The sequence below is a fragment of the Pseudoliparis swirei genome, chromosome 8 (assembly GCF_029220125.1).
Source record: "Pseudoliparis swirei isolate HS2019 ecotype Mariana Trench chromosome 8, NWPU_hadal_v1, whole genome shotgun sequence".
NCBI lineage: Eukaryota > Metazoa > Chordata > Actinopteri > Perciformes > Liparidae > Pseudoliparis > Pseudoliparis swirei.
The window spans coordinates 14,927,409-14,949,198 of NC_079395.1; the positions used below are offsets into that span (position 1 = coordinate 14,927,409).

At 42.6% G+C, this 21,790-nt stretch overlaps 1 protein-coding gene across 1 annotated transcript in view; it reads left to right on the top strand.

Moving 5' to 3' along the window:
• The window catches only part of LOC130197983 (collagen alpha-5(IV) chain-like), a 24,716-nt gene extending 3,349 nt beyond the window's left edge, over positions 1-21,367 (top strand). Inside the window, exons 4-52 of the mRNA XM_056420995.1 lie at positions 170-214; positions 480-524; positions 648-710; positions 860-913; positions 1,072-1,098; positions 1,882-1,950; positions 2,096-2,158; positions 2,250-2,285; positions 3,014-3,058; positions 3,211-3,288; positions 3,721-3,774; positions 3,904-3,969; positions 6,299-6,340; positions 6,432-6,485; positions 6,568-6,609; positions 6,778-6,862; positions 7,490-7,525; positions 7,651-7,827; positions 8,434-8,523; positions 8,736-8,819; positions 8,959-9,029; positions 9,597-9,785; positions 9,942-10,113; positions 10,205-10,294; positions 10,891-10,998; positions 11,148-11,242; positions 12,682-12,832; positions 12,925-13,038; positions 13,569-13,733; positions 14,486-14,572; positions 14,711-14,851; positions 15,369-15,467; positions 15,575-15,673; positions 15,858-15,997; positions 16,097-16,223; positions 16,340-16,420; positions 16,637-16,735; positions 16,831-16,878; positions 17,455-17,637; positions 17,876-18,006; positions 18,277-18,349; positions 18,579-18,653; positions 18,898-19,023; positions 19,361-19,456; positions 19,617-19,826; positions 19,923-20,100; positions 20,215-20,329; positions 20,407-20,579; positions 20,887-21,367. Of these exons, the coding sequence (XP_056276970.1) occupies positions 170-214; positions 480-524; positions 648-710; positions 860-913; positions 1,072-1,098; positions 1,882-1,950; positions 2,096-2,158; positions 2,250-2,285; positions 3,014-3,058; positions 3,211-3,288; positions 3,721-3,774; positions 3,904-3,969; positions 6,299-6,340; positions 6,432-6,485; positions 6,568-6,609; positions 6,778-6,862; positions 7,490-7,525; positions 7,651-7,827; positions 8,434-8,523; positions 8,736-8,819; positions 8,959-9,029; positions 9,597-9,785; positions 9,942-10,113; positions 10,205-10,294; positions 10,891-10,998; positions 11,148-11,242; positions 12,682-12,832; positions 12,925-13,038; positions 13,569-13,733; positions 14,486-14,572; positions 14,711-14,851; positions 15,369-15,467; positions 15,575-15,673; positions 15,858-15,997; positions 16,097-16,223; positions 16,340-16,420; positions 16,637-16,735; positions 16,831-16,878; positions 17,455-17,637; positions 17,876-18,006; positions 18,277-18,349; positions 18,579-18,653; positions 18,898-19,023; positions 19,361-19,456; positions 19,617-19,826; positions 19,923-20,100; positions 20,215-20,329; positions 20,407-20,579; positions 20,887-21,001 (4,806 nt within the window). The 3' untranslated portion in view covers positions 21,002-21,367. The remainder of the gene's footprint in view (positions 1-169; positions 215-479; positions 525-647; positions 711-859; positions 914-1,071; positions 1,099-1,881; positions 1,951-2,095; positions 2,159-2,249; positions 2,286-3,013; positions 3,059-3,210; positions 3,289-3,720; positions 3,775-3,903; positions 3,970-6,298; positions 6,341-6,431; positions 6,486-6,567; positions 6,610-6,777; positions 6,863-7,489; positions 7,526-7,650; positions 7,828-8,433; positions 8,524-8,735; positions 8,820-8,958; positions 9,030-9,596; positions 9,786-9,941; positions 10,114-10,204; positions 10,295-10,890; positions 10,999-11,147; positions 11,243-12,681; positions 12,833-12,924; positions 13,039-13,568; positions 13,734-14,485; positions 14,573-14,710; positions 14,852-15,368; positions 15,468-15,574; positions 15,674-15,857; positions 15,998-16,096; positions 16,224-16,339; positions 16,421-16,636; positions 16,736-16,830; positions 16,879-17,454; positions 17,638-17,875; positions 18,007-18,276; positions 18,350-18,578; positions 18,654-18,897; positions 19,024-19,360; positions 19,457-19,616; positions 19,827-19,922; positions 20,101-20,214; positions 20,330-20,406; positions 20,580-20,886) is intronic.
• The last annotated feature ends 423 nt before the right edge of the window (positions 21,368-21,790 follow it).

The window sequence follows — 21,790 nt, forward strand, 5'->3', positions numbered from 1 at the left end:
GTATATCTTCCAATCCAATGGTTTTGTCAGAGGGCAGCCGCGACTCAAAATAGCGTATAAACTGTGTTGAATTTCTCTTTCTCCTTGTACCCAGACATCACTTGTAGTTGTGCTTGTGCTTCATCTTACCAGAGAACTAACATGAATGATCTGTTTCTGTCTTGGACAGGGCAGCACTGGGCCTGATGGACTGAAGGGGCCGAAAGGCGATCCGGTAAAATAACTGTTATCCAAGCGTGTGTCTTTTGGGCTTTATATTTGATCTGATGACAGTGTGTGAATATCGAGTAATGTTTGTGTATAATATATATGTCCGGGTTCCCACTATCATGGGGAACCTGCAGATGTTTTGAAATGGTGTCCATATAAGTGTGTGCACCCTGATGTGTGTACAGACTAAGTGCAAAGCAGGCAGACAAGGTCTCCAGTGTGCAGCTCCTGTGTGCCTCCGATAACGTGTCCTGGTTCTGTCACCGCAGGGACCCGATGGCAAAGAAGGGTTTGCTGGCTCTCATGGTTTACCGGTGAGGTCCCTTCCATCTGTTTCACTCCGTTCATCATTGGGTTTATGTATCATGCGAGAACATGTTCCTGCATATGTTTAAAGATGCTTGTTACTTAAATTCCTGCTGATTGTGCTCTTACAGGGAATCCCAGGTTTACAAGGGCCTCCAGGACTCCCAGGGGCCTCTGGCTGCAATGGAACTGATGTGAGTGAATATGTCATATGGTAGCATGTCTTCCACGCCATAGCTTTGCCTCATTTGTGAGACGCTCCCATCGCACAGCTTAATCACGCTTTTCCTATTCTTACACAAATGCAGCAGTTGTTTATACTTTGAACACATTATACTTTTAGGGAGAAGAGGGGCCTCCTGGGTTTCCCGGCGTCCATGGCCTTGATGGAAGTGCAGTAAGTTATTCATGTTATGAGTAAATTGTGTTGTAATGTTTTGATTTGTTACTCCTCTTAACAACGTCAGTCTCTTGTTTAGTGTTGCACTTAAAGTGAACCATCAAGGAATTTGTGAACTGTTTGAAATGTCCCTCAGCTATGTCTTTCCTTTACAGGGTCCACCTGGTCTGCCTGGACCTAAGGTAATAAAATGGATGCTGTGCCACCCACGGTCAGCCATTTAGTTCTTTTTGCATTTGGGAAGAGTGGAAGTGCAAAATCGCTCAGCAATTACTGGCTTTCAAGAAGTTTATTAGCAGGATCCTGATGCACCAAGAAAAACATGATGCTGCACGAGCACTCGGCCTCCCCAAGCTCCCAGAGCTCATTTGATCCCCCGTCCATGCGAGACCAATAACTTGTTTAAAGCTTTTTCTTTGTTTAGAGCCTTCTATCAACTCCATCCTTCCACTTTTATTGACAACAAGAAATGTCTTCGTTCTCAAATCAAATTTTCCCGACAAATAATTTTCATATAGCGTTGCTAGAGTATAGATTACAGACCTGCTACATTATACAGTGTATATTGAATTAGATTTTTACACTATAAACTGGATCAAACGCGCTTTAATTTCACGTATAGCATCACAAATAATAGTGTATCGTAAATACTGTTGTACTCCTGGCAAAATAAACCCTTCTGGGGAGAAAGTGTTCACAGACACCTCCTTGACAGGATGAGGCAGAGTCAACTCCAAATGGGAGTCAGTATTGAGACGTTCACGTGATGGCATCTCATATCAGGCTCATTCGTAGACTTGTGAGTGAGAGATTTTCACCATTTGCACATTCCATTTACATTACAAGTCATTTAGCTGACTCTTTTATACGAAGCAACTTATAATCATACAAATACACGGCGATCAAAACATTACCTTCCGCATTTTCTATGCGAAGGTAATGAACTGACTTCTTTTCTTTCACAGGGTGAATCTCGGGCTTCAGGGAATGCAGTACCAGGGCCACCCGGGTTACCGGGGAGGGACGGAGAGCCGGTAACTATTTATTTTAAATTACATTAATTAGAGTTGTGTTTTTATAATATTTTCTATCACAGTTACAGATATTTTCCTCACATTAGAGATACAAGAAGTGGTACTAGATTGGATTTTCTTTCTTCTATATTCATGTGTATTTCAGGGAAGTCCAGGTTCCCGTGGAGAGCACGGACTACCAGGGGACCCTGGACCTAGGGGCTCCTTTGTGAGTCACGTTATTTGGATTGACTTATAAATCTGACAATCTGGAAAATGTATGATATGATGTTTGGCATAACGGCATTCTTTATGAACAGGGGTTACCTGGTCGTCCTGGATCCTCAGGATCAAAGGTAACGCTGAAAATTGATGAATACTTTTTTTTATTTTTATCACTTACATTTTTTATTTGTTTGGATATATTAACATAAAACAAATACAAAAATGTGAGACATAAACATAAAAAACTATATAAAACAGGACACAATGATACATATATATATAGACATATACATACACATATATATACATACTTATACACATACATTAATATACATGCATATATACATATATCCCCATACATACACAAACACAAATAAATACATACACCCACACATACATACAGTAAATGCATAAATACATACATATACATCCAAAGACAAAAAAAGAAAAGAAACAGAAAACAGAAAAAGAAAAACATCCTTTAATTATCTTTTACTTGGACATTTGTGGATGAATACTTGAGTTTTGTATGTTTGTGTTTCACACCTATGATAATGAGCATGAGTATTTATTGGGTGTCGCAAAGGAAAACCACTGCTATTTATAGTTTGTTTTGTCTTCAATGATCATAATAAGAAGTGTTCACACTACCCGGGCCAGAAACATTTATTTTATTTTTAGTGATTACGGCTGTTTGGCCTCAGTAGTACGACAGTGTCCTGTGATGTAGTGGGAACAATGTGATCCGACTCTTTTCACACAGTGAACCAAGCTGAGAGAAAGATTTGAGTTTCTGAGATAGACTGTGAGAACAGTTTATTTACATAAACAAGTTACAAAGCGCTTCCCTACCCTACAGGGTCAAGAAGGCACAGGCGCCATCCCAGGACCTCGGGGGACGCAGGTAATTGTATTACTAGAAACACTGTTACAGTGTCAAGGGCTCATTCACTTAAAGAGGAGACTTATTTACCTCTGACCATTTCCATAAAACCATGATAACATTCTGTGCGCATTATATCTTATTTAAGGATGATCTCAATGTGTTTAATATAGGGGAGATCAGGACCACGCGGACCACCAGGGCCACCGGGTCGAATCAAGGAGTTTTTTACTGGGAGTCTCGTGTTAAAGGTACAGTGTAAGACTCAAGGTCAAGTCTGCAGCATGTATATATTACATATTTAAACATTTTTCAAAATGGTGTTGCATTAACCTTCCAATGTCCTGAATGTGCCTATAGGAAGTCCATTTGAGACGTAGTGCACTAAGCCTAATGCTGTCACTGTCGCTTTGATACTGAACCTCCATTTAGTCAAAGTTCATAATACAAAAATAGTTGAAGAAAGAAAATGAATAGATCTAATAGGGCGTCTGCAGACATGATGACCAGTGGTGGAAGAGAAAAAGCTCCAGTGTCTCCAAGATGGAAAGATGCATCCTCTCATCAATGTGCTCAGTGAATTGTTGTTATGAGTATATGTCGGTCCATTCTGGATAGAAATGGTGGGCGACTGATGTCTTTGCAACTAATGAACCATAACTTGAGGTGTTTGTATTATTCAGGGTGTAAAAGGAAGCGCAGGAGACGTAGGAATAAAAGGATGCAAGGGAACAACAGTAAGTTTATACTTTACACGTTTTTAAATAAAGCCATTTTTGATCTTTGATTTTTTTTAGATTGTTCTCTCTTCTTGGTGTTGTGTATTTATCTCTCGGATCCCCGTCCTCCTTTCAATCTGCTCTCAGGGGGACCCAGGTTATGGCTATGACACCAAAGGAGTAAAAGGAGACAGAGGTCTGGAGGGTCCAGAAGTAAGATACTACGTGCAAATTATTTTATTCCAATTCACATTTCAGCCTCTCTTTATGATTTTGCATACATATGAAATGTAGCGGTGTCCCGAAACAGACATGTGCTTTGTTATTCTACTGTTGCACCATATCTTCCTCCCTGAAGATGAGATGATTCACCGCATCTCTTTGCATTGAAGGGCCACCAGGACCACTTCGGGAATAGCCTGGGAAACAGGAGGACCAGCAGAGGGCAGTAATGCAGCATTAAACTCAATGTGATTAGCCACATTGCGACACAAGAAAGGGGCAGATATGAACACAAATGAAATCAGACCCTTATTTATTGTTCCTCTGTTAGTGAAATATTTATGAGCAACACCTGGAGGATGGACAGTTGTGTTTGGAGGCCCTCAGATAACTGCAATACCAAATCAGGTGTGGATTTATGGAGCCAAGTGGCTTCGTGAATAATGTAAAGCTCATTTTAGAGTCTGCAGGTGTGAAGATTACAAGGTTGTTATCACATTTTACTACATAAGAGAGAAAAAAACTCTGGAGCTTGGAGAGTTAATTTATCCTCGTCTGAGGAAAGGAGCTGCTCGAAAATCTGGGGTTAACAACTGATACTTTGGTGATGCTTGCCAGATGGCAGCCGGGTGAACAAGCTGTTGCTGAGGTGGAAATCGACTTTTAATATCATTTGGGCTCTTTGCAGGTAACGTTGCACCTCGCATGGTGGCTGTATTTTCACAAAGTCACGAGATAAATCAAGAGTTTCGGACGCCTCTTCGGTGTTTCAGGTCTCTGATATAATAATAACATCGCTGATGCTCGGTAGATGGGAGCCAATGATGTGTTGAGCCGTGTGAATCACCCGCTGTAGATCCCTCCTGTTGGTGGCCATGTACTTCCCATGCCAGTCTGTAACGTCTGCAGTCAGGATGCTTCTTCCGTGAAGGTTATCAAGATCGTAGCACGGGAATGTTGCCCTCTTAAATTTCCAGAACAAATACAGAGGTTTAGAGCTTTCTTTACCATTATGCTAGAGGAACTTAAACTGTGCACCTGCTCCTCTTCAACATTCAGCTCCTTGGTCTTGCTGACCCTTTAGCAGTAGGTTTTTCTCAGAGCACCACTCTTTATACAAACACATCAAATAATTTAACCTTGTCATCCTCATGTTGTTGAACATATATCTTCAGTCTAAGTTACAGTGCACATTTGTACTGTTATGACACAAGAGGAAGGTTTGGGACAAACGAGAGAAGGGTGCAGCCCGGCCATGCGCTGCTAATGTATCGTTTCATTTAACATGAAGACGACAGGGACACCGCAGGTGCAGATTCAAACGAACCAAAATATTAAATGATTGTATTTATTTATTTTTTGAAAGCTTGTGGCATGCACCTGAATGGAGGCGCTGCTTATAAGAGAGTGCTAATCACATTCATAACTAATGGAAGAGAGACCATCCCTCACCCCAACCTGCTTGTCACAATTTTCCCACCTTCATAGTTATATTCATCCTGCCTGCATGCTTATTTAACTCTCCTGTCATTTCAGATCCTGTCATCCTCACCTGATTGTCCCTCATTCCCTTCACCTGGTCCTCACGCCCTTCTCACCTGCCTCTGATCACTCCCTCGTTAGTCCCTCATTCCCTTCACCTGGTCCTCACGCCCTTCTCACCTGCAGCCCATCCCCTCATTAGTCCCTCACAATTTAGCTCCCTCACTTCCACTTGTCCTCTGCCAGATTGTCTTGTGTGTCACCGCCAAACTTTCCAGCGAATTCCTAGTACTAATTCTGATCTGCCAGTTACGACCCTGTTTGCCTGTTGACCCGACTTCAGATTTTTGCCTGCCCCTTTTGGATTTGTTGCCCTGTTTGACGGACCACCCGGTTTTGACCCTGCCTGAATCACGACGTAAAGAGCCTCCTCCTGCATTCCTGTTTTTGTGTTGTGCTTTTGGGTTCCAGTACCTCTCACCCATACAGTACAATCTGGCAGAGGACAAGTGGAAGTGAGGGAGCTAAATAGTGAGGGACTAATGAGGGGATGGGCTGCAGGTGAGAAGGGCGTGAGGACCAGGTGAAGGGAATGAGGGACAATCAGGTGAGCAGGATAGGATTAGGAATGCCAGGAGAGTTAATTAAGCATGCAAGCAGGATGAATTTAACTATGAAGTTGGGGAAATTGTGACACTGCTGGCTGCTCACATGACTGCCATGTGACACTGTTGACAATGAGATGAATGAAAGGATGTCTGAGGTACGTTGTAAACTATTTATTCACAGAAAACATAATCTGCAAATTCCTCACTGCTGTCATTAATTGTCCTTCCAGGGAAAGTCCGGGAAGGATGGCGATCCTGGACGATCATCTCGGGTACTGTTCTACGATCATATGAATGTGTATGTATGCAGAGTCAATGTGTCATTATGTGTGTGGCTTTTCAATACAATATAGTTTTCTTTAGGGATGGCCTGGCCCCAGAGGTGATCGAGGATATGCAGGGACACCAGGAGGAACGGTCAGTGGTCTGTTACTGCAAGCTTGTAATGGGTTGGGTTGGTGTGCTTTGTATCATTATTGACTGTATACTCTTTTATCAGGGTGAAAAGGGAGAGAGAGGTAGCCCTGGTCCACCTGAAGATGTGAGTATATATTTTCTACTGAATACACCTGAGCCTTTTGGGTAAAGCCAGTTTCTATTTTAAATAAATGAATATTCAGTCAAAGTGTGTTCTCCAGCATGTGTAAACCCCATATACTAGATGATTCATCATGATTTCACCTCATGCCCGCGGTGGTTTTGTTTATAGATATTTGGCCCTTTGACTGAGCCACTCAAAGGGTACCGCGGAGATCCTGGTTTTCCAGGCTCACCTGGGCTCCTTGGACGTCAAGGTAGAAGAACATGTTGCTGTGTGATAATAAGCCTATGTCAGGATGTCATAGCCAGAGAGAGAGAGAGTGAGAGAGAGAGGACCCAAATGCAGACAACTCTCCGAAAGAAAGATTTAATTATTTAGCTCGAAACAGGTTACACACACCTAAACGGTACGACAAACACGAACTAAACGGTACGAAATAAGACACAAAACAAGACCGAAAAAACGGATCATGACACCTATTAAGATGATCAGTACAGCGAAGGCTAACGTCAGGGGCCATGATTGATTGGCTAGAGCAGTGTTGGTGACTCTAAAAATACATGTTTGCTTTCAGCAGACTTGCATATTGTCACCTTCCTAAAATACTGGCATACGTTATTTTTACAGGTTTTTCAGAAAACAATTAAATCTTCACCCCATGTTGATCTATATATGATGTTGTGATATAATATACTACAGGGGTAGAATCACATGGTGTGTTACACTGAGGCATGTAGGCAATATTACCAGAGATGGCCAGTATCATGAGGAGGTGATTTAGGCAACAATAAAAAAAATGTTGTCAAAAAATGACGTATGCCATTATTTTAGGAAGGTGACGCTATACAGAAATAACACACGTTATTATGCTTTTCTCAAGGTGTTGAAGGATTCCCTGGACCTGATGGACCCCCAGGTATGGAGCAAAGAGGCTAATCCATCTCTCTATCACTGTATTTAAAAGGTGCTGCAAAAAGCAGCTGCGTCTTTGGCTTTCCCTTCATATGTTGCTTACTGTCTCTCCCTCCCTACGACCCACAGGCCATTCATCTGGGTTTCATGAGCCGGGCCCTAGTGGTCCCAACGGGTTTCCAGGCCACAAAGGAGACCCTGGGGAGCCGGGGGATATTTATCCGGGACTCCCAGGTCGAGATGGGGGCGATGGGGATCAAGGGCCTGCTGGGGATCCGGGCCCACCTGGACCTCCTGAAGACAGAAGTATGTGTGAATGTTTTCCTTCTAAGAGGTTATGTAATCTAAACTACTATGACTTCTACTACCACCGATAATACTACTTCTGGTATTCCTCCCCCTTTCAGTAATATCTGGTATTATTTCCAAATCTCTTGAATAACTCAACACACTTCTTGCATGAGTGATGGTGATATAGTGACAGTGTGTTTTAAGTCTTTAAAAGACTGTAAGCTTCCGCAGCTACTCCACAAAAATGACATATTTTCAGAGCTCAGCTGCTTTTTTCTTTGTGACGTGAAGATAAAACCTCTGCAGTTTTTTTTGGAGTAAACTACGAAAACAATTCAATCATTTAATGGGAAAAAGGGTCAGGTTTTGTTTTTAAGAGCCAACATTTATGTGACTACATGGTGACAAATGTTCCAGGTTGGATTCAAATGCAATTAAAATGTAAACCGTAGCAGTTACGGTGTATGGCGGGCACGTTATTGATCAGTCAGTTGATACTTTTTGAATTCTGAATTATCAACAACTGCATCTACGATGAAAAGGAAACCTCCTTTTGGTATAAGTGTGGCAATCCTGTGACGTCATAAGTGGACTGATGGTGTTGCTGATGTTTGCTGGTAGCTAACAGGATCACGAAAGGTCTCCCAGGAATGAAGGGAACACGAGGTCCGCCTGGACCGATGGGATATGATGGGCCGTATGGAATAAAAGGTGGGAAACTAAATATCATTCCAAAATTAATTGTTACTATTTAACTTGTTGCATGTCTTCTAACTTGTGAATGCCCCCTTGTTAACGGGCTCTGCTGACTGTTATGTGCAGTTGTTGCTACAGAGCAGTTCAAGCAGCGCTTTAATGGAGACTGGAAATATAATATCATGTAGGACTCATGAAAGATATTCCCATGGTTATGTTCTGTTCAGGAGTGAAGGGGGAGACGTGTTATGATTGTATTGGATCAGGATTCTCAGGGCCGCCGGGTCCACGAGGCCAACCCGGCATCCCTGGTAAAAACATTCACTGCAAGAAAACACATCTTCTACCAAATCCGTCCTTCTTCTACCTTCAAATGCATTTTTATGTTTTACTGGAGAGTATGAAATGTTTAAAAATGGAGAGGACCTTTTATATCTCTTTGTGGCTCAGGATATAATCAAGGACCAGGTGCCAAAGGTGATCCAGGCCTCCCGGGAGCTAGTGGCTTACCTGGAAGACCAGTAAGGAAGCTTTCTTCTTTTTTATAAAGGCAATCTCTGCAGAATCTTCCACAAATAAATAAAAATGAGGAAAGAAAACTGAGTTTGGTGTTCAGCTAAAAATCATAATATGAAATATATATTTATTTTATTTTGCTCAATTCAAACAATTTATTTTAAATCACAACAGAGATAAATGAATATCACAGTGCAGGCAGAGACAACAAGCCAACTGGGCTGATTTGAAGCCTCCACCTATATAATTTTTACAAAATTTAAAAAATTCAAACGGAAATGGAAAAATGCATAAGACAACAAAAGAAAAAAGAAAGAAAGAAAACATATAGGAAGCAGAAACGTTACAGTGATTATCATAAGATAAACGTAATATCTATGAAAATATCCTAATTGAAATCTATATGAACTTGATTGCCAGAAGCAAATAATTAAAACGGCATGGATTCTGTACCAAACTTTTTAATCCATATATAAACATATAAAAATGTAACCATCATAAGCCGTTTCCACCGAGTTTCTTATTTTATTTATTTGGAACAAACGCTGATGAAGAATATTTCTTTTCTGAAGGGTCCAATTGGTCAAATAGGATTTCAAGGCCCTCTGGGACCAAAGGGAGACTCGTATTCCTCCAACACTCCTGGGATAAAGGGAGAGGAAGGATACCCGGGACAGCCTGGCAGGCCTGGTGCCGATGCCCTCCCTGGGTTTCCTGGACTACCGGGTCGTAAAGGCGATCAAGGGCCTCCAGGGGATTCGGTGACAAGGACTTGACAGACTTGAGCTTAACGTGCCATTTATTGTTGTGATTTAATATGTTTTTAAAGTTCTTAAATGATCAGCTGTGTGCAAGAGCCAAACTAAAATAATATGTCATTTAAGTAATCGTTGGAATAAGTTCTCCATCTCCTCTAGTATCTCTTCCCGGGTGCAGAGGGAGACCGGGGTTACCCAGGGCCACCCGGGCCTCTCGGCAGACCGGGACCAGTGGGCCAGCCTGGGCTTGTGGGCTTTGGGCCTGCTGGACTTCCAGGAAGTCTGGGCGATGTTGGCGTCCCCGGCCTGCCGGGACAACCTGGGATTCCAGGTTAAGAAACACATTGACACATATTTAATTTGACATGTATACATAAACACACATTTATATATATTTTCTTCTCTCACTCCTTCACTGGTAGGCCAGAAAGGTGAACCTAGCCACGCCCACACCAATGGACTCTCTGGACTCCCTGGATTTAAAGGGCTGCCTGGTTCTCATGGAAGCCCGGGTAAGAATGGCTGAAGGCTTGATTAAAGTGACTGAAGTGATTTTCAACCACAGATCGCCAGCTGTGCCGTGGGGAAATGTCCAATTTCACTTAATCGGTCCGAAAAATCTATTATTTAATAGTTTAGTATTTTGTATGTTATTATTACTTGGCCTAGTAATTAATTACTCTTCCGTGTCAGTAGGTGGCCGTAGGGAGCGCAGTAATTACTTGAACATTTAAGATGGTTGAATTAAATGATGCACTGGAGACGCTGTGTATTAAAATGTCTTAAATATCAATAAATAAACACATGAATAATGAAATTTATTTATACTTAAGACATTTTAAGTCCTCCATAGCTGTGGTGAAGAACGGCGATGGAGAAATAATTCTAAAATAAAATGCAGACTGAACTGACATTTTGTATGTTTTTTGGTGTTGGTGTGCCACGGGATTTTTTTTTAAATTGTAAATAAATGTGCCGGAGCTCCAAAAAGGTTGAAAAACACTGGATCAACGGATGGATATAGAAATGGATGAGGGGGTAGAAGGTCTTTACGTTACCAAACAATAGATGATGGAAGCGCGTCTCATACTTGCCATCGAACATGCAGGTCATCTCGGAGCACCGGGTACCCCGGGAATACCAGGTTTTCGAGGACAGAAAGGAGAAAGTGGTGAGGTGACATTTCCTGGAAGGCCGGGGATGCCAGGACAGAAAGGTAACCCACGGCTTGGAAGGTCGAGACCAAACAAACACGCAGGCAACAAATTCAAGATTCTCAGAGCACATGGTTTTTGATTAATGTATCTTTCATGTTTCTGTCACTGTGTGTGTGTGTGTGTGTGTGTGTGTGTGTGTGTGGTTCAGGTGACAAGGGGCAAACAGGTCTCCCAGGCTTTCCAGGGAGGGGCGTGCCTGGTCAGCCAGGTTCACAAGGCCTTCCTGGTCCTTCAGGACTAAAGGTCAGAAGCAAAAACTAAATATTCCATATTTATATAGCGTAATACAGGGGTCGGCAACCCGCGACTGTTTTGCAGAGTGGACAATCATTCAAAGGGAACACCACTGTTACTTGAGTTTGAGCTATTCCTGTGTCACTGAAAATAACAAACATGTAGTATAAACTGTCAGGTGTCTTTCCCTGCAGGTGAGCAGCTCATCATGACACGCAGAGCTCCGCCTTCGTTAAAATGTTAATGGATTAAATTTTAAAAAAAGAAAATTCAGAGAAAAAGTTTAATTCTGCGGGGACCTGCATAGTTGTCTGATTAATTGACTATTATTTTATTTTCTACTCTTCATAAGAGTTTGATTTTGTTATAAGCGGTAAAATTGTCTTTATTCTGGTTCTATTATATCATAAATACAACAAATTATAGTTTTTGCATGTATAATATGACGATATATAAAACGTTATACGCTGTGATATAATAGCTTTTGCAGCTCCGGACACATTTTATTTGGTGTAAAATAGCGCCCAATGGCTCTTTGGATCGGGAAGGTTGCTGACCCCTGCTCTAATATACTGAAGTATACACCTGGATGTATATACAGGAGAACAATGGCCCTTCATGTGAAAGCAAAGTAAAAGGCCAAACTAAAGCTGTTTTAACACCTGATTCTATGCAGATTAAAAACAGGAGATATGTTATGTCAAAGGTTCCCTGTAATGATATGTCTGAATATGATTTAAGTTCTGTTGTGGGAGATTAGACAGATGTTTATGAGGAGATCAATACCACTCTCGCTCATGAAGTGAAGAGGAAGTCGTCGTACAGCTTGAGCCGGGCTCTATAAAGGTTATGAAAAATGGCGACCAGTATTATGTGTATTATTTTACTGGTAGTGTTAAGCTAAGCTAACTGGCTCCTTTAGCTTAATCTCTATCATACGGACATGAGAGTGGTAGGTATTATAGAGAGATTGTGAAAGTGTTATTATGTCTGTTATGGTAGTTTGGTCAGTTTGGTTTAAAAGAACAATCAGAAAAGTGAGATCGTTTAAAAATAAGTGTCATGACTTTATTGGATGTATCTTATATTTTTGGGGGTATAAAACAATCTTCACTAAAGACCCAGCTTTTGTAAGGAAGTAACAGGTTTGCAAGACATCAAAGACGTTCTGAAGTTTTTCGTTTAATTATCAAAATTGATTTGTCTTTGTAGGACTTTGCTGTCATAAATGATGTATAGAATATAATACATGTTCACCCTGTTATGACTCTTCAAGAGGATCAGACATCTGTTTCAGTACCACGGACATCTGACTTAATTTCTCTGTGGTTCACCGTAAAGTGAAAAGTCATTACAGACCAATCGCACGGCACTAGAACGATACCACACCGCAGAACATGTGTCAATATGAGTAAATACACACCATGCTGTATACGTGTGATCCTCAGGGTGACGGTGGGCCTGGATACCGTGGTATCCCAGGACCCTCTGGGGCCCCTGGAGAAGATGGAGCTCAGGGGCCTGACGGAGATCCAGGGACCCCGGGTCTACCTGGGAACCCAGGAGTACACGGAAATCCTGGTTTTCCAGGAGAAAAGGGTACAGCCGATACAACACTGCAGCCTGCAGACAGACACATGTGCATTCATACTAACGCGTCTATGAACCGCTTTATTCTATCTCACATACAGGAACTAAAGGTGCTGTCGGTCCCCTAGGACTACCTGGAAATAAAGATTCATGTAAAGGGGATTTACCCAGTCCAACCGGATCACAAGGACGAGATGGGTATCCAGGACATCCAGGTCAGTGCAGATTGAAGTCATGTGACGTACTTATGACAACGCCAGAGGGATAATGAACAGACAGAGTGTCTGGCTTCCTGTGCAGCATGTTGAACATCATCCTCTTTTTTGGGGGGGGGGGGGGACATTTTACAAGTAGGCCGGATGAATTGAAAATAAAATGATGGTGAGAACGATATAAATACAATTGTTATAGTTTCAATATGGAGGATGATGATTTATGATGATTTATGTCTGTGTTTTTCTCTCGTGTGATTGTTCGTATAGTTGGTTGTTATGCTGTTATGTCATTTTTATTCATTTGTTGTTGTTTTTTGTTGTCTGGTAATGTGTAACTTGTCAAAACTTAAAGTAAAATGATTGAAAGAAAGTGAAAGATAAAAAAGAAGACCTGTTGAATGATCTTCCCCATAATGCAACGCTGTCCAACTCGTCTAGACGGTTTGCTCCTATTTAGAAAACAGACTGGTCCGCCATCTCCTTACCTCCATATGTTTCTCTCCTCTGTTTCTCCGTCCCCCCTCGTCCAGGACCAAATGGCTCCCCAGGTGAAAAGGGCAACCCAGGCTCGCCAGGGTTTGGTCGTCCTGGCGTCCCCGGAGAACCGGGTGTTGTTGGGCCCTCGGTGCCCGGTTCACACGGGCTCACAGGACCACAAGGGACTCGGGGTCAACACGGCCTGCCCGGTCCACCAGGTAGGGAATCGTTTAAATACATGTATTACCAAACAGTATGTCCACCATGTTGTAGGGTATTGTCTGTGTAGAGGCCCTAACATTGTTCCACCATAAGTATTAAAGCCACTAGTGTAAGATCCTGTTCTGTGTCTACTCTGTCTCCTCTCTGTCTCCTTGATTGTTTAATTCCCTGCACCTGCCCTCAGCCACTCTCGTCTCGTTAGTGTCTCATGTCGTACACCTGTTTCCCCCCTATATATTGTGCCACTCTTTCCCTTGTCTGTTGCTGGATTGTTGTCTTTTTTCCGTCGTCATTGTCCAACGCGCTGTGCCTTTTTTAACACCTTGACACGACCACGATCCTAAACTATTTGCTTCCCATCCACCCGCCTGTTCTCATTAGCAGTCACTTATATGCCCTTTAATGGAACTCTGCCACCCTGTGTTCAAATGTAGGAAGTGCAACCGCAGGGTAGTCTGTTCGATCCCCGCTATCCCCATTAGCTGCGTGTCGAAGTGTCCATGAGCAAGTCACTGAACCCCCAGCTGCTCCCCGGGCGCTTGCTCCTGAATAACTAAGGATGGGTTAAATTCAGAGAATACATTTCATATAGGAATATAATTCTAAGTAATATGACAAAAGTCTTAAAAGGAATGTCCCAATTCACCCAGAGTTTCCTCAAAGATATAACAAAGCATAAAAACTACATTTTGGCTCCATCAGTATGTATTTGAAGACTTAAAGCTTGCTTACACTTGCATTTCCTCAGGACTGAGAGGAGACCCCGGACCAGATGGGTTACCAGGATATGGACCAGAGGGGTTGCCTGGAATTATAGGATCACCAGGCCAAATAGGTAAAGCACAAATACACACACACACACACACACAACTTTACATACAAATACATACTCTACTGTATAGAAACTACACACATGTAACATGCGAGTCTTGTGTCAGCGTTGAAACAATGGTTGGTGATTCATGGTTTACAGGTGACCCCGGCCCAGACGGAGCCAGTGGTTCCTGGGGTCCACCAGGTATGAATGGCGACCCAGGTCCCAGAGGTCTTCCAGGCCTTCTGTCGCCACAACAGATCAATGTTGTTGGGCCTCCGGGAGAACCTGGCAACCCGGGTAAGCTTTAGTAAACTCTTCGCATAAAAATATCATCCCACAACCACTTACATTTATTTTACAAAATATTTTAACTCATTTTGAGATTTTCTTTTAAAATGTGTTAATCATATTTTGGTAGCACAGGGCATTGCAACCACTTAGAGTGCATATGATGTCATAAATGCAGTCTGTGTGAGTCTTACTGTTATACTTCAACACTTCAATAATACGCTGTGCAATCAGTCTGATTTAATATAGAATATATACAATCCAGATTATGAATTTACACTTGTATTGAATATTTAATATATATATATATATATATTTTAAATAATAATAATCATAATGCAAACTTATATAGCGCTTTTCTAAATACAAGGATTTAATGCTCGTTTTTTATATATTTAAAAATCTCACGTACCCCCCGGAGTGTCTTTACGTACCATCAAGGGTACACGTACCCCCATTTGTGAACCACTGGTTTAGTATCGCCTTTAAGGTGGTGAAGATATTCTAACTATCTGTACTTTGTCAGGTTACCCGGGCCTATCCGGTGCCGGCGGAGATACTGGAAGTACTGGACCAAAAGGGCGGAAAGGGGTACATGGAGCTCTAGGGGGTCCTGGACAAAGAGGTTTGCATTTAGTTTCCCATTTGTAACTATACAATTGTCAGTATCTTGGTTCACCAAATCATCAAGTTTTGAAACTGAATTTGTGCCGTGTGCCTCTCCCTGTCCAGGTCCGCCAGGTGATCCAGGTGTTGATGGACTAGTTGTCTCAGAAGGAAGTCGAGGATCTGATGGGGCTCCAGGAGAGAGTGGGGTCATTGGGCATCCAGGTAAGTCCGAAACTTAAGTTTAGGACCGTACACAGATTGCTTTGATAAAAATGTTCTAACTTCATGAATGAAAGTATAGTAAAACCACTAAATATTTAGATTACAGATAAAGAGCAACACAATAGGTGTATATATTATAATAATCGTGCAGTACGAAAATATCTTTTGGATTTAACCCTCACAGGCCTAAAGGGAATAAAAGGAGATCAAGGAATCTCTGGAGGGCCAGGTCCAGCTGGTGCACCAGGTCGAACCGGTAACAAAGGCATTAATGGAGAGCCAAATTACAATGGATATGGAAGGCCGGGAACAATAGGACAAAAGGTACCAATAACTGGAGTAGAAAGTCTTTCTAGAGTACAGTGTAGTCCAATAAGAACATACTGGTGATGCCTCTCTATCCTCCTGTTGTTCTGTTCTCAGGGTGAACCAGGATCAACCAACACTCATGTGATGAAGGGTCAGAAAGGGGAACATGGTTCTGTTGGACCTCTAGGTTTACCAGGACACCATGGAGCCAAAGGAAACCCAGGGCCTGACGGACAAAATGGTTACTACTTGTCGTGAGAATAAGGCAGTTTATGATTTCCTTATGTGTTGCTCATAATCCGTTAACCTCCCCCCCCCCCCCCCTCTCTCTCTTCTGACCTCACCCTGCTAATCTAGGTCCGTCTGGCTATCCAGGGCCCAAAGCTTCAGATGGACTTTCAGGAAACAAAGGACAGAGAGGACCCAATGGACCAGCAGGTGAGTGTCCTTTGAAGTACACTTGATTTTAAATGTTATACAAAAGAAGGAACCCTTGTATTTTACAAAATACTATAAACAAGTCTTAAAATGCTGCCTACGGTCCAATCCTTACACTCATCATTTTTAAAAGGAAAGAAACTTGTATTGGTATTATTCAATGTTGTATGTAGTTTGTACTTCCATTAAACCTTTATCCGTTTCTGTTTTCCTCAGGGGACCCTGGCCCGCCGGGGGTCAGTAGTTATCCAGGTCCGAGAGGCAATCAGGGCCGGGATGGAATCCCTGGACCACCGGGGCAGAAAGGAGACACAAGTAATATAATATATATATATATAAGGGGAATCTTATAAGAAAGGTGGTGTCTGTCTACTGCCAACATTCAACGATTCTTCCATCTCCCCCTGTAGACATTATAGGAGGGGCACCTGGTAGGCGTGGGGACACAGGTCAACAAGGTGAGTCTCAGGTAAATGACATCATCCTTTTCAAGACGTTTACAAAATAGTCATATACTGTTCTACTTAGCATAACACTCAGATGTATGGTCTGGGTTTTACACTCCACGTGCTGGAAGTTGAATAATGAGATTGGTTCAACATATCACATAATATTGTGTCAAAATAAGTAGTCTCTTTATAATCAAATAAACTGCGGAAAAATGTACTTTGGTTTCAAACATATAAACACATTAACAATCAATAAATTAGATTGCAGAGTTATGTTTTACAGATGTTAGTGCCCGTGTGTCACCGTTGTGTACCTGTTGTGTTGCATAGCAAAACATTTCCCATGAACACCTTCAGAAGAAATGTTGTCAGCTGAAATGCTAAATACTCGAGTATAAAACATGCTCATCCATATTTGCATCATTGGGGTTTAGACCTCACAAAAATGATACGCTTGTGATGTCATACCTTAAATCTTTCCAAACATGTCAATTTAAATAGAGACCAATAAAAAAAACGTAATTCTTCACTGCTAACTGCGCTGTTGTTGACATGAGGGCACATCTGTGTATTCCTACACCGTAGGTCCTCCCGGGAGCCCTGGTCCCCCTGGCTTCACTCTGACAGGGAGTCCTGGACCAATGGGAGACAGGGGATTTCCAGGATCAACTGGGGGCTCTGGTCCGAAAGGACTACCAGGAAGGGAAGGGGCTTGTGTTCCTGGGTCAAAAGGAGACCACGGTCAACCTGGCAACCCGGGTGGCCCAGGTGAGCAAGTATACTTTATTTTTCTTTTTTTTACACACAATCAGGACTCTTGAGGTTATTGTGCTTGATAGAACATAGTGAGTGGGATGTAGCGTGATATTCTGAGGGAGCCACTTTATGTACAAACCTAATACTTTTTACATATTTGTTCCTTCTTTTCTTTTCTTGGTTCTTAGTTGTCACATCTGTTCTTTTATGATAATTAAATGACTCTCTCTCCTCCCTCCTGTATATTTAGGCTACCCCGGTTTACCTGGCCTTCCAGGCCCCACACTGCCGGGTTTAAAAGGAGACAGAGGGGACTCGGGTCTGACCGGAGCCCAAGGCCATCGTAGACCCCGAGGAGATACAGGCCCTGAAGGACCACCGGTAGGTGACGCATCATTGACAAATGTCTGCATGCAAAAAGTCTTCGAAGGAGAATTAAGATTCAAGACCGATGTTCTGAATTCATATTTGTATTCAACAAATGAGGAAAATCCAGTCACAAAAAATGACAAGATCTATTTAAAAAGTGTGCCTTTTTCTTTCAGCAGAATAATCTAGATGAGATTACTTTAAAGCATCATCTGAAGCGAAGTCTTCCACATCGTGCTACTCTTCTAGAAGTCTAATATTTGACCTTTCGTTGCCCCCCAGGGTCCAAGAGGCCGACCTGGAGGCCTGGGACGAAGAGGTGATTCTGGTCCTCCTGGAACCTACGGGCTTCCTGGTAATCTATCATTTCGATTATATCCTAGAGATTAGGTATTCTCTTTGAATTCTTCCCCAGACAACAGCAGATCTGTCGCCACGGACACAAGACGAATGGGAAAGTGGACAGAGAAAAAGACATTTACGAGGATTCATTTCACTTTTCTTCTGTGATAGCCAATACAAGACAACAGGATGTGATGGGCAAACTAATCCCTTGAAATATTTGTATGACTTGTGTGTTCTAGGTGTCATTGGAGACCCTGGACACATCTCTGGCCCTCCTGGTCCACCTGGGATTAAAGGATTTCCTGGACGACCTGGTGCGGCAAAACTTTCTCTTACTACTGTTCAAAATAACGAATAACCCAGAGCCTTGAGATTATTGTAGGACTTGGAGCAGATATTCCATACTCTATCCATCACTGTCAGATTACCTGTCTAACACTTGATTACGATAACTGTTATTCCGTCTGCAATACTGGCATTAACTGGTTCTAGATCAAGACGCACATATCATATATATTTTGGAATAACTTTCTAAATGCTCCTGCTGTGTCCATACAGGCGTGAAAGGTGAACCAGCATCTGTCAGCGTGACGTATGAACCAGGACCTCCTGGCTCACCTGGTCCCTCTGGCAACCGAGGAGCCCCAGGACACACCGGACCATCAGGACTATCCGGCCGACCAGGTCCAACATAAGATTTAAGATCAATCTATGCATTGTTTTTTTTATGATGTACTGCTCTTAATTGTTTCAGTCCAAAACCATCCCATTTACATTGAAAACTCAAACAGTATCAATTGTAACGTTTGATTGATAAATTGTCTATTGTTTCTATTGCTTGTTAAATCTTATTATGCCACGCCCATGAAGCTGTTTTTTTATTTATAAGCGAACGACACCTTAAAATAGCAGACGCAGTGTTCACTGTACTGTGCATGTATCTATGTCTGAAGCACATTTCCAACACCAGCCCCTTGGTGGTCATTGATGCACCATGTGACACTGAATCTTCCTGTCCCAGGTCAGTCAGGCGTCAAAGGCAAGCGGGGTTCCAGCCCAGATGGCCATCCTGGATTTACTGGACACAAAGGAGACAAAGGAATAGCAGGACTGCCAGGTGTGTGTGCATGTGTGTGGGTTTAAAGGTGTGTGCAGACCAGATGATACGTCATGGTAATAACTATAGGAATTTGCGGAAATGCCCGTCTACAGTACATGTGACCGCAGAATTGGCATTTGAGGTCACTTCTTTTTTTTTTTTCGTGTTTCCTCTGCAGGTCCAGAAGGCCGAGCGGGAGACTCAGGCAACAAGGGTCGGCCGGGGCTGCCAGGCAAAGGTGGTCCAGGTTATCTTAACAGTTTCCTGATAGCCAGACACAGTCAAAGCATGAGTGTCCCCGACTGCCCTCTTGGCACCAGCCTCATCTACTCTGGTTACTCCTTCCTCTTCATCAACGGAAATGAGAGAGCTCACGGCCAGGACCTTGGTAAGAGACGGAAACCTTCCTTTCTGAGCACACTGAGCAGAGTCTTCTAGAAACCTGTATCTTCGCCGTCGGCTTGAGTCGTGTTGTGTCTCTCAGGCACCACGGGAAGCTGCCTCCCTCGCTTCACCACCATGCCCTTCCTGTTCTGTGACACGGAGAGTAACTGCCGCTACGCGTCTCGTAACGACTACTCCTACTGGTTGTCCACTGGCACTCCGATGCCAACCAACATGGCGTCCATCACAGGGGATACACTGGCCTCCTACATCAGCAGGTGGGACCGGCGCATGCACACACACACACACACACAGACTGTGAAATATACATTTATACATGTATTTATATGTTTTTATAAATCAATTGATTTCTTTATGCATGTGTGGTTTAGGTGCTCGGTCTGTGAAACCACCTCCAATGTCATAGCCGTCCACAGCCAGACCACTCTGACACCTGAATGTCCCCGAGACTGGGAGTCACTCTGGACTGGATACTCATTTGTCATGGTAAAGAAGTCTCTTTTCTTTAACCCGCATCTTCTCGTGCGCTATTTTCCATGGAACTTGATCTTCATCCGTTCTAGCAAACGGGAGCTGGAGCAGAGGGCTCCTCCCAGCCCCTGGTTTCTCCCGGCTCGTGTCTGGAAAGTTTCCGCCAAGTGCCGTTCATCGAGTGTCACGGCAGAGGAACCTGCAACTACTACCCTGATTCCTACAGCTACTGGTTGGCCTCCCTAGACCCCAACAGCATGTTTAGGTAAACTCGTATCTTCTCTGTGATGTTGTGTATACATGTCATAAGGGGATCATGTTATTCACACGGTTGGGTGTCTCATGATGACACAACCCGCTGCTTTTTGAAGAGCAATTTCTTTTGTTTTTTCTTGGTCCTGCGATAATCACGATGCGCTAAATAATCTAATTCCTCTCCTATCTTAGAAACAGCGGGTGCATTTTTTGATTTGGTTCCCATCTCACTTTAAATGAAGCAGCTGTAATCCAGAGCCCTGCTTATGATTCATAATTGCATGTCTAACATGTGGCCTGTCTGTTCTCTTCTATAGTAAACCTGTTCCTCACACAGTGAAGGGACCTTCTCTACAAAGTGTCATCAGCCGTTGTCGTGTCTGCAGGAAACCATGGCAACCAACAGATGACAAACGTGGGGACAATTTTTAACATTTGGTGTTTTTCGATGTCATTTGAAATAAACAAAATATGAGAAATGTGTGATGAAATAGTCTTAGTAGTTTATACTATGTATATCTGTGTGTTACACTGGGTACAGTTACACATCTGAGTTCATGAATCTTAGCTGTGAACGAAATACGTGTCGCAAACTGCCAATCACTTTAATTCAGGTGTTATACAAGCTCTGACATTAGTGTATGTATTAGTATAATGTTATAATGACTGAAACATTTAGTGAATTATTATTATATATATATGCTGTAGTGTGCTACCTGTGTGTAAATGTTCCTGTGACACGTGTGTGACATGTGTTGTTTTCATTCTGTTTTTCATTAAATGCTTGCAAAAACTCGACTTCATTTGTTCGTGACGCATTTGGAAAACATTGCTGAACGCACAACACCACTCTCCTCTGGTGCCATGGCCATGTGACTAGAGGGACCTAAACATGCATAGAAATATTATGATTTCATGCAGATGACAGCCAGGCAGTTAGAATTAATTATCTACACAGTGCTGATGACGTAAAAATAATGAGGTCTTGACAGATGACACACATGTTCCTCTGATACCTGGAGAAGCAGCACGTTGTAGATGTGATACTCTCGCTTTTGAATTGTTAGGTTGTTGTGTTTTTTTAGTCTCAGCATGTCAAATGGTCCATGGAGAGGATTAAAGCTAATGACTCATACAGCCTGCAACTTTCTCCAATCCATTTCCTAATGAACTGTCAAGCAGGCTCGCTCTGTGGCTTCGGGACAAAAAAAATGAACATGA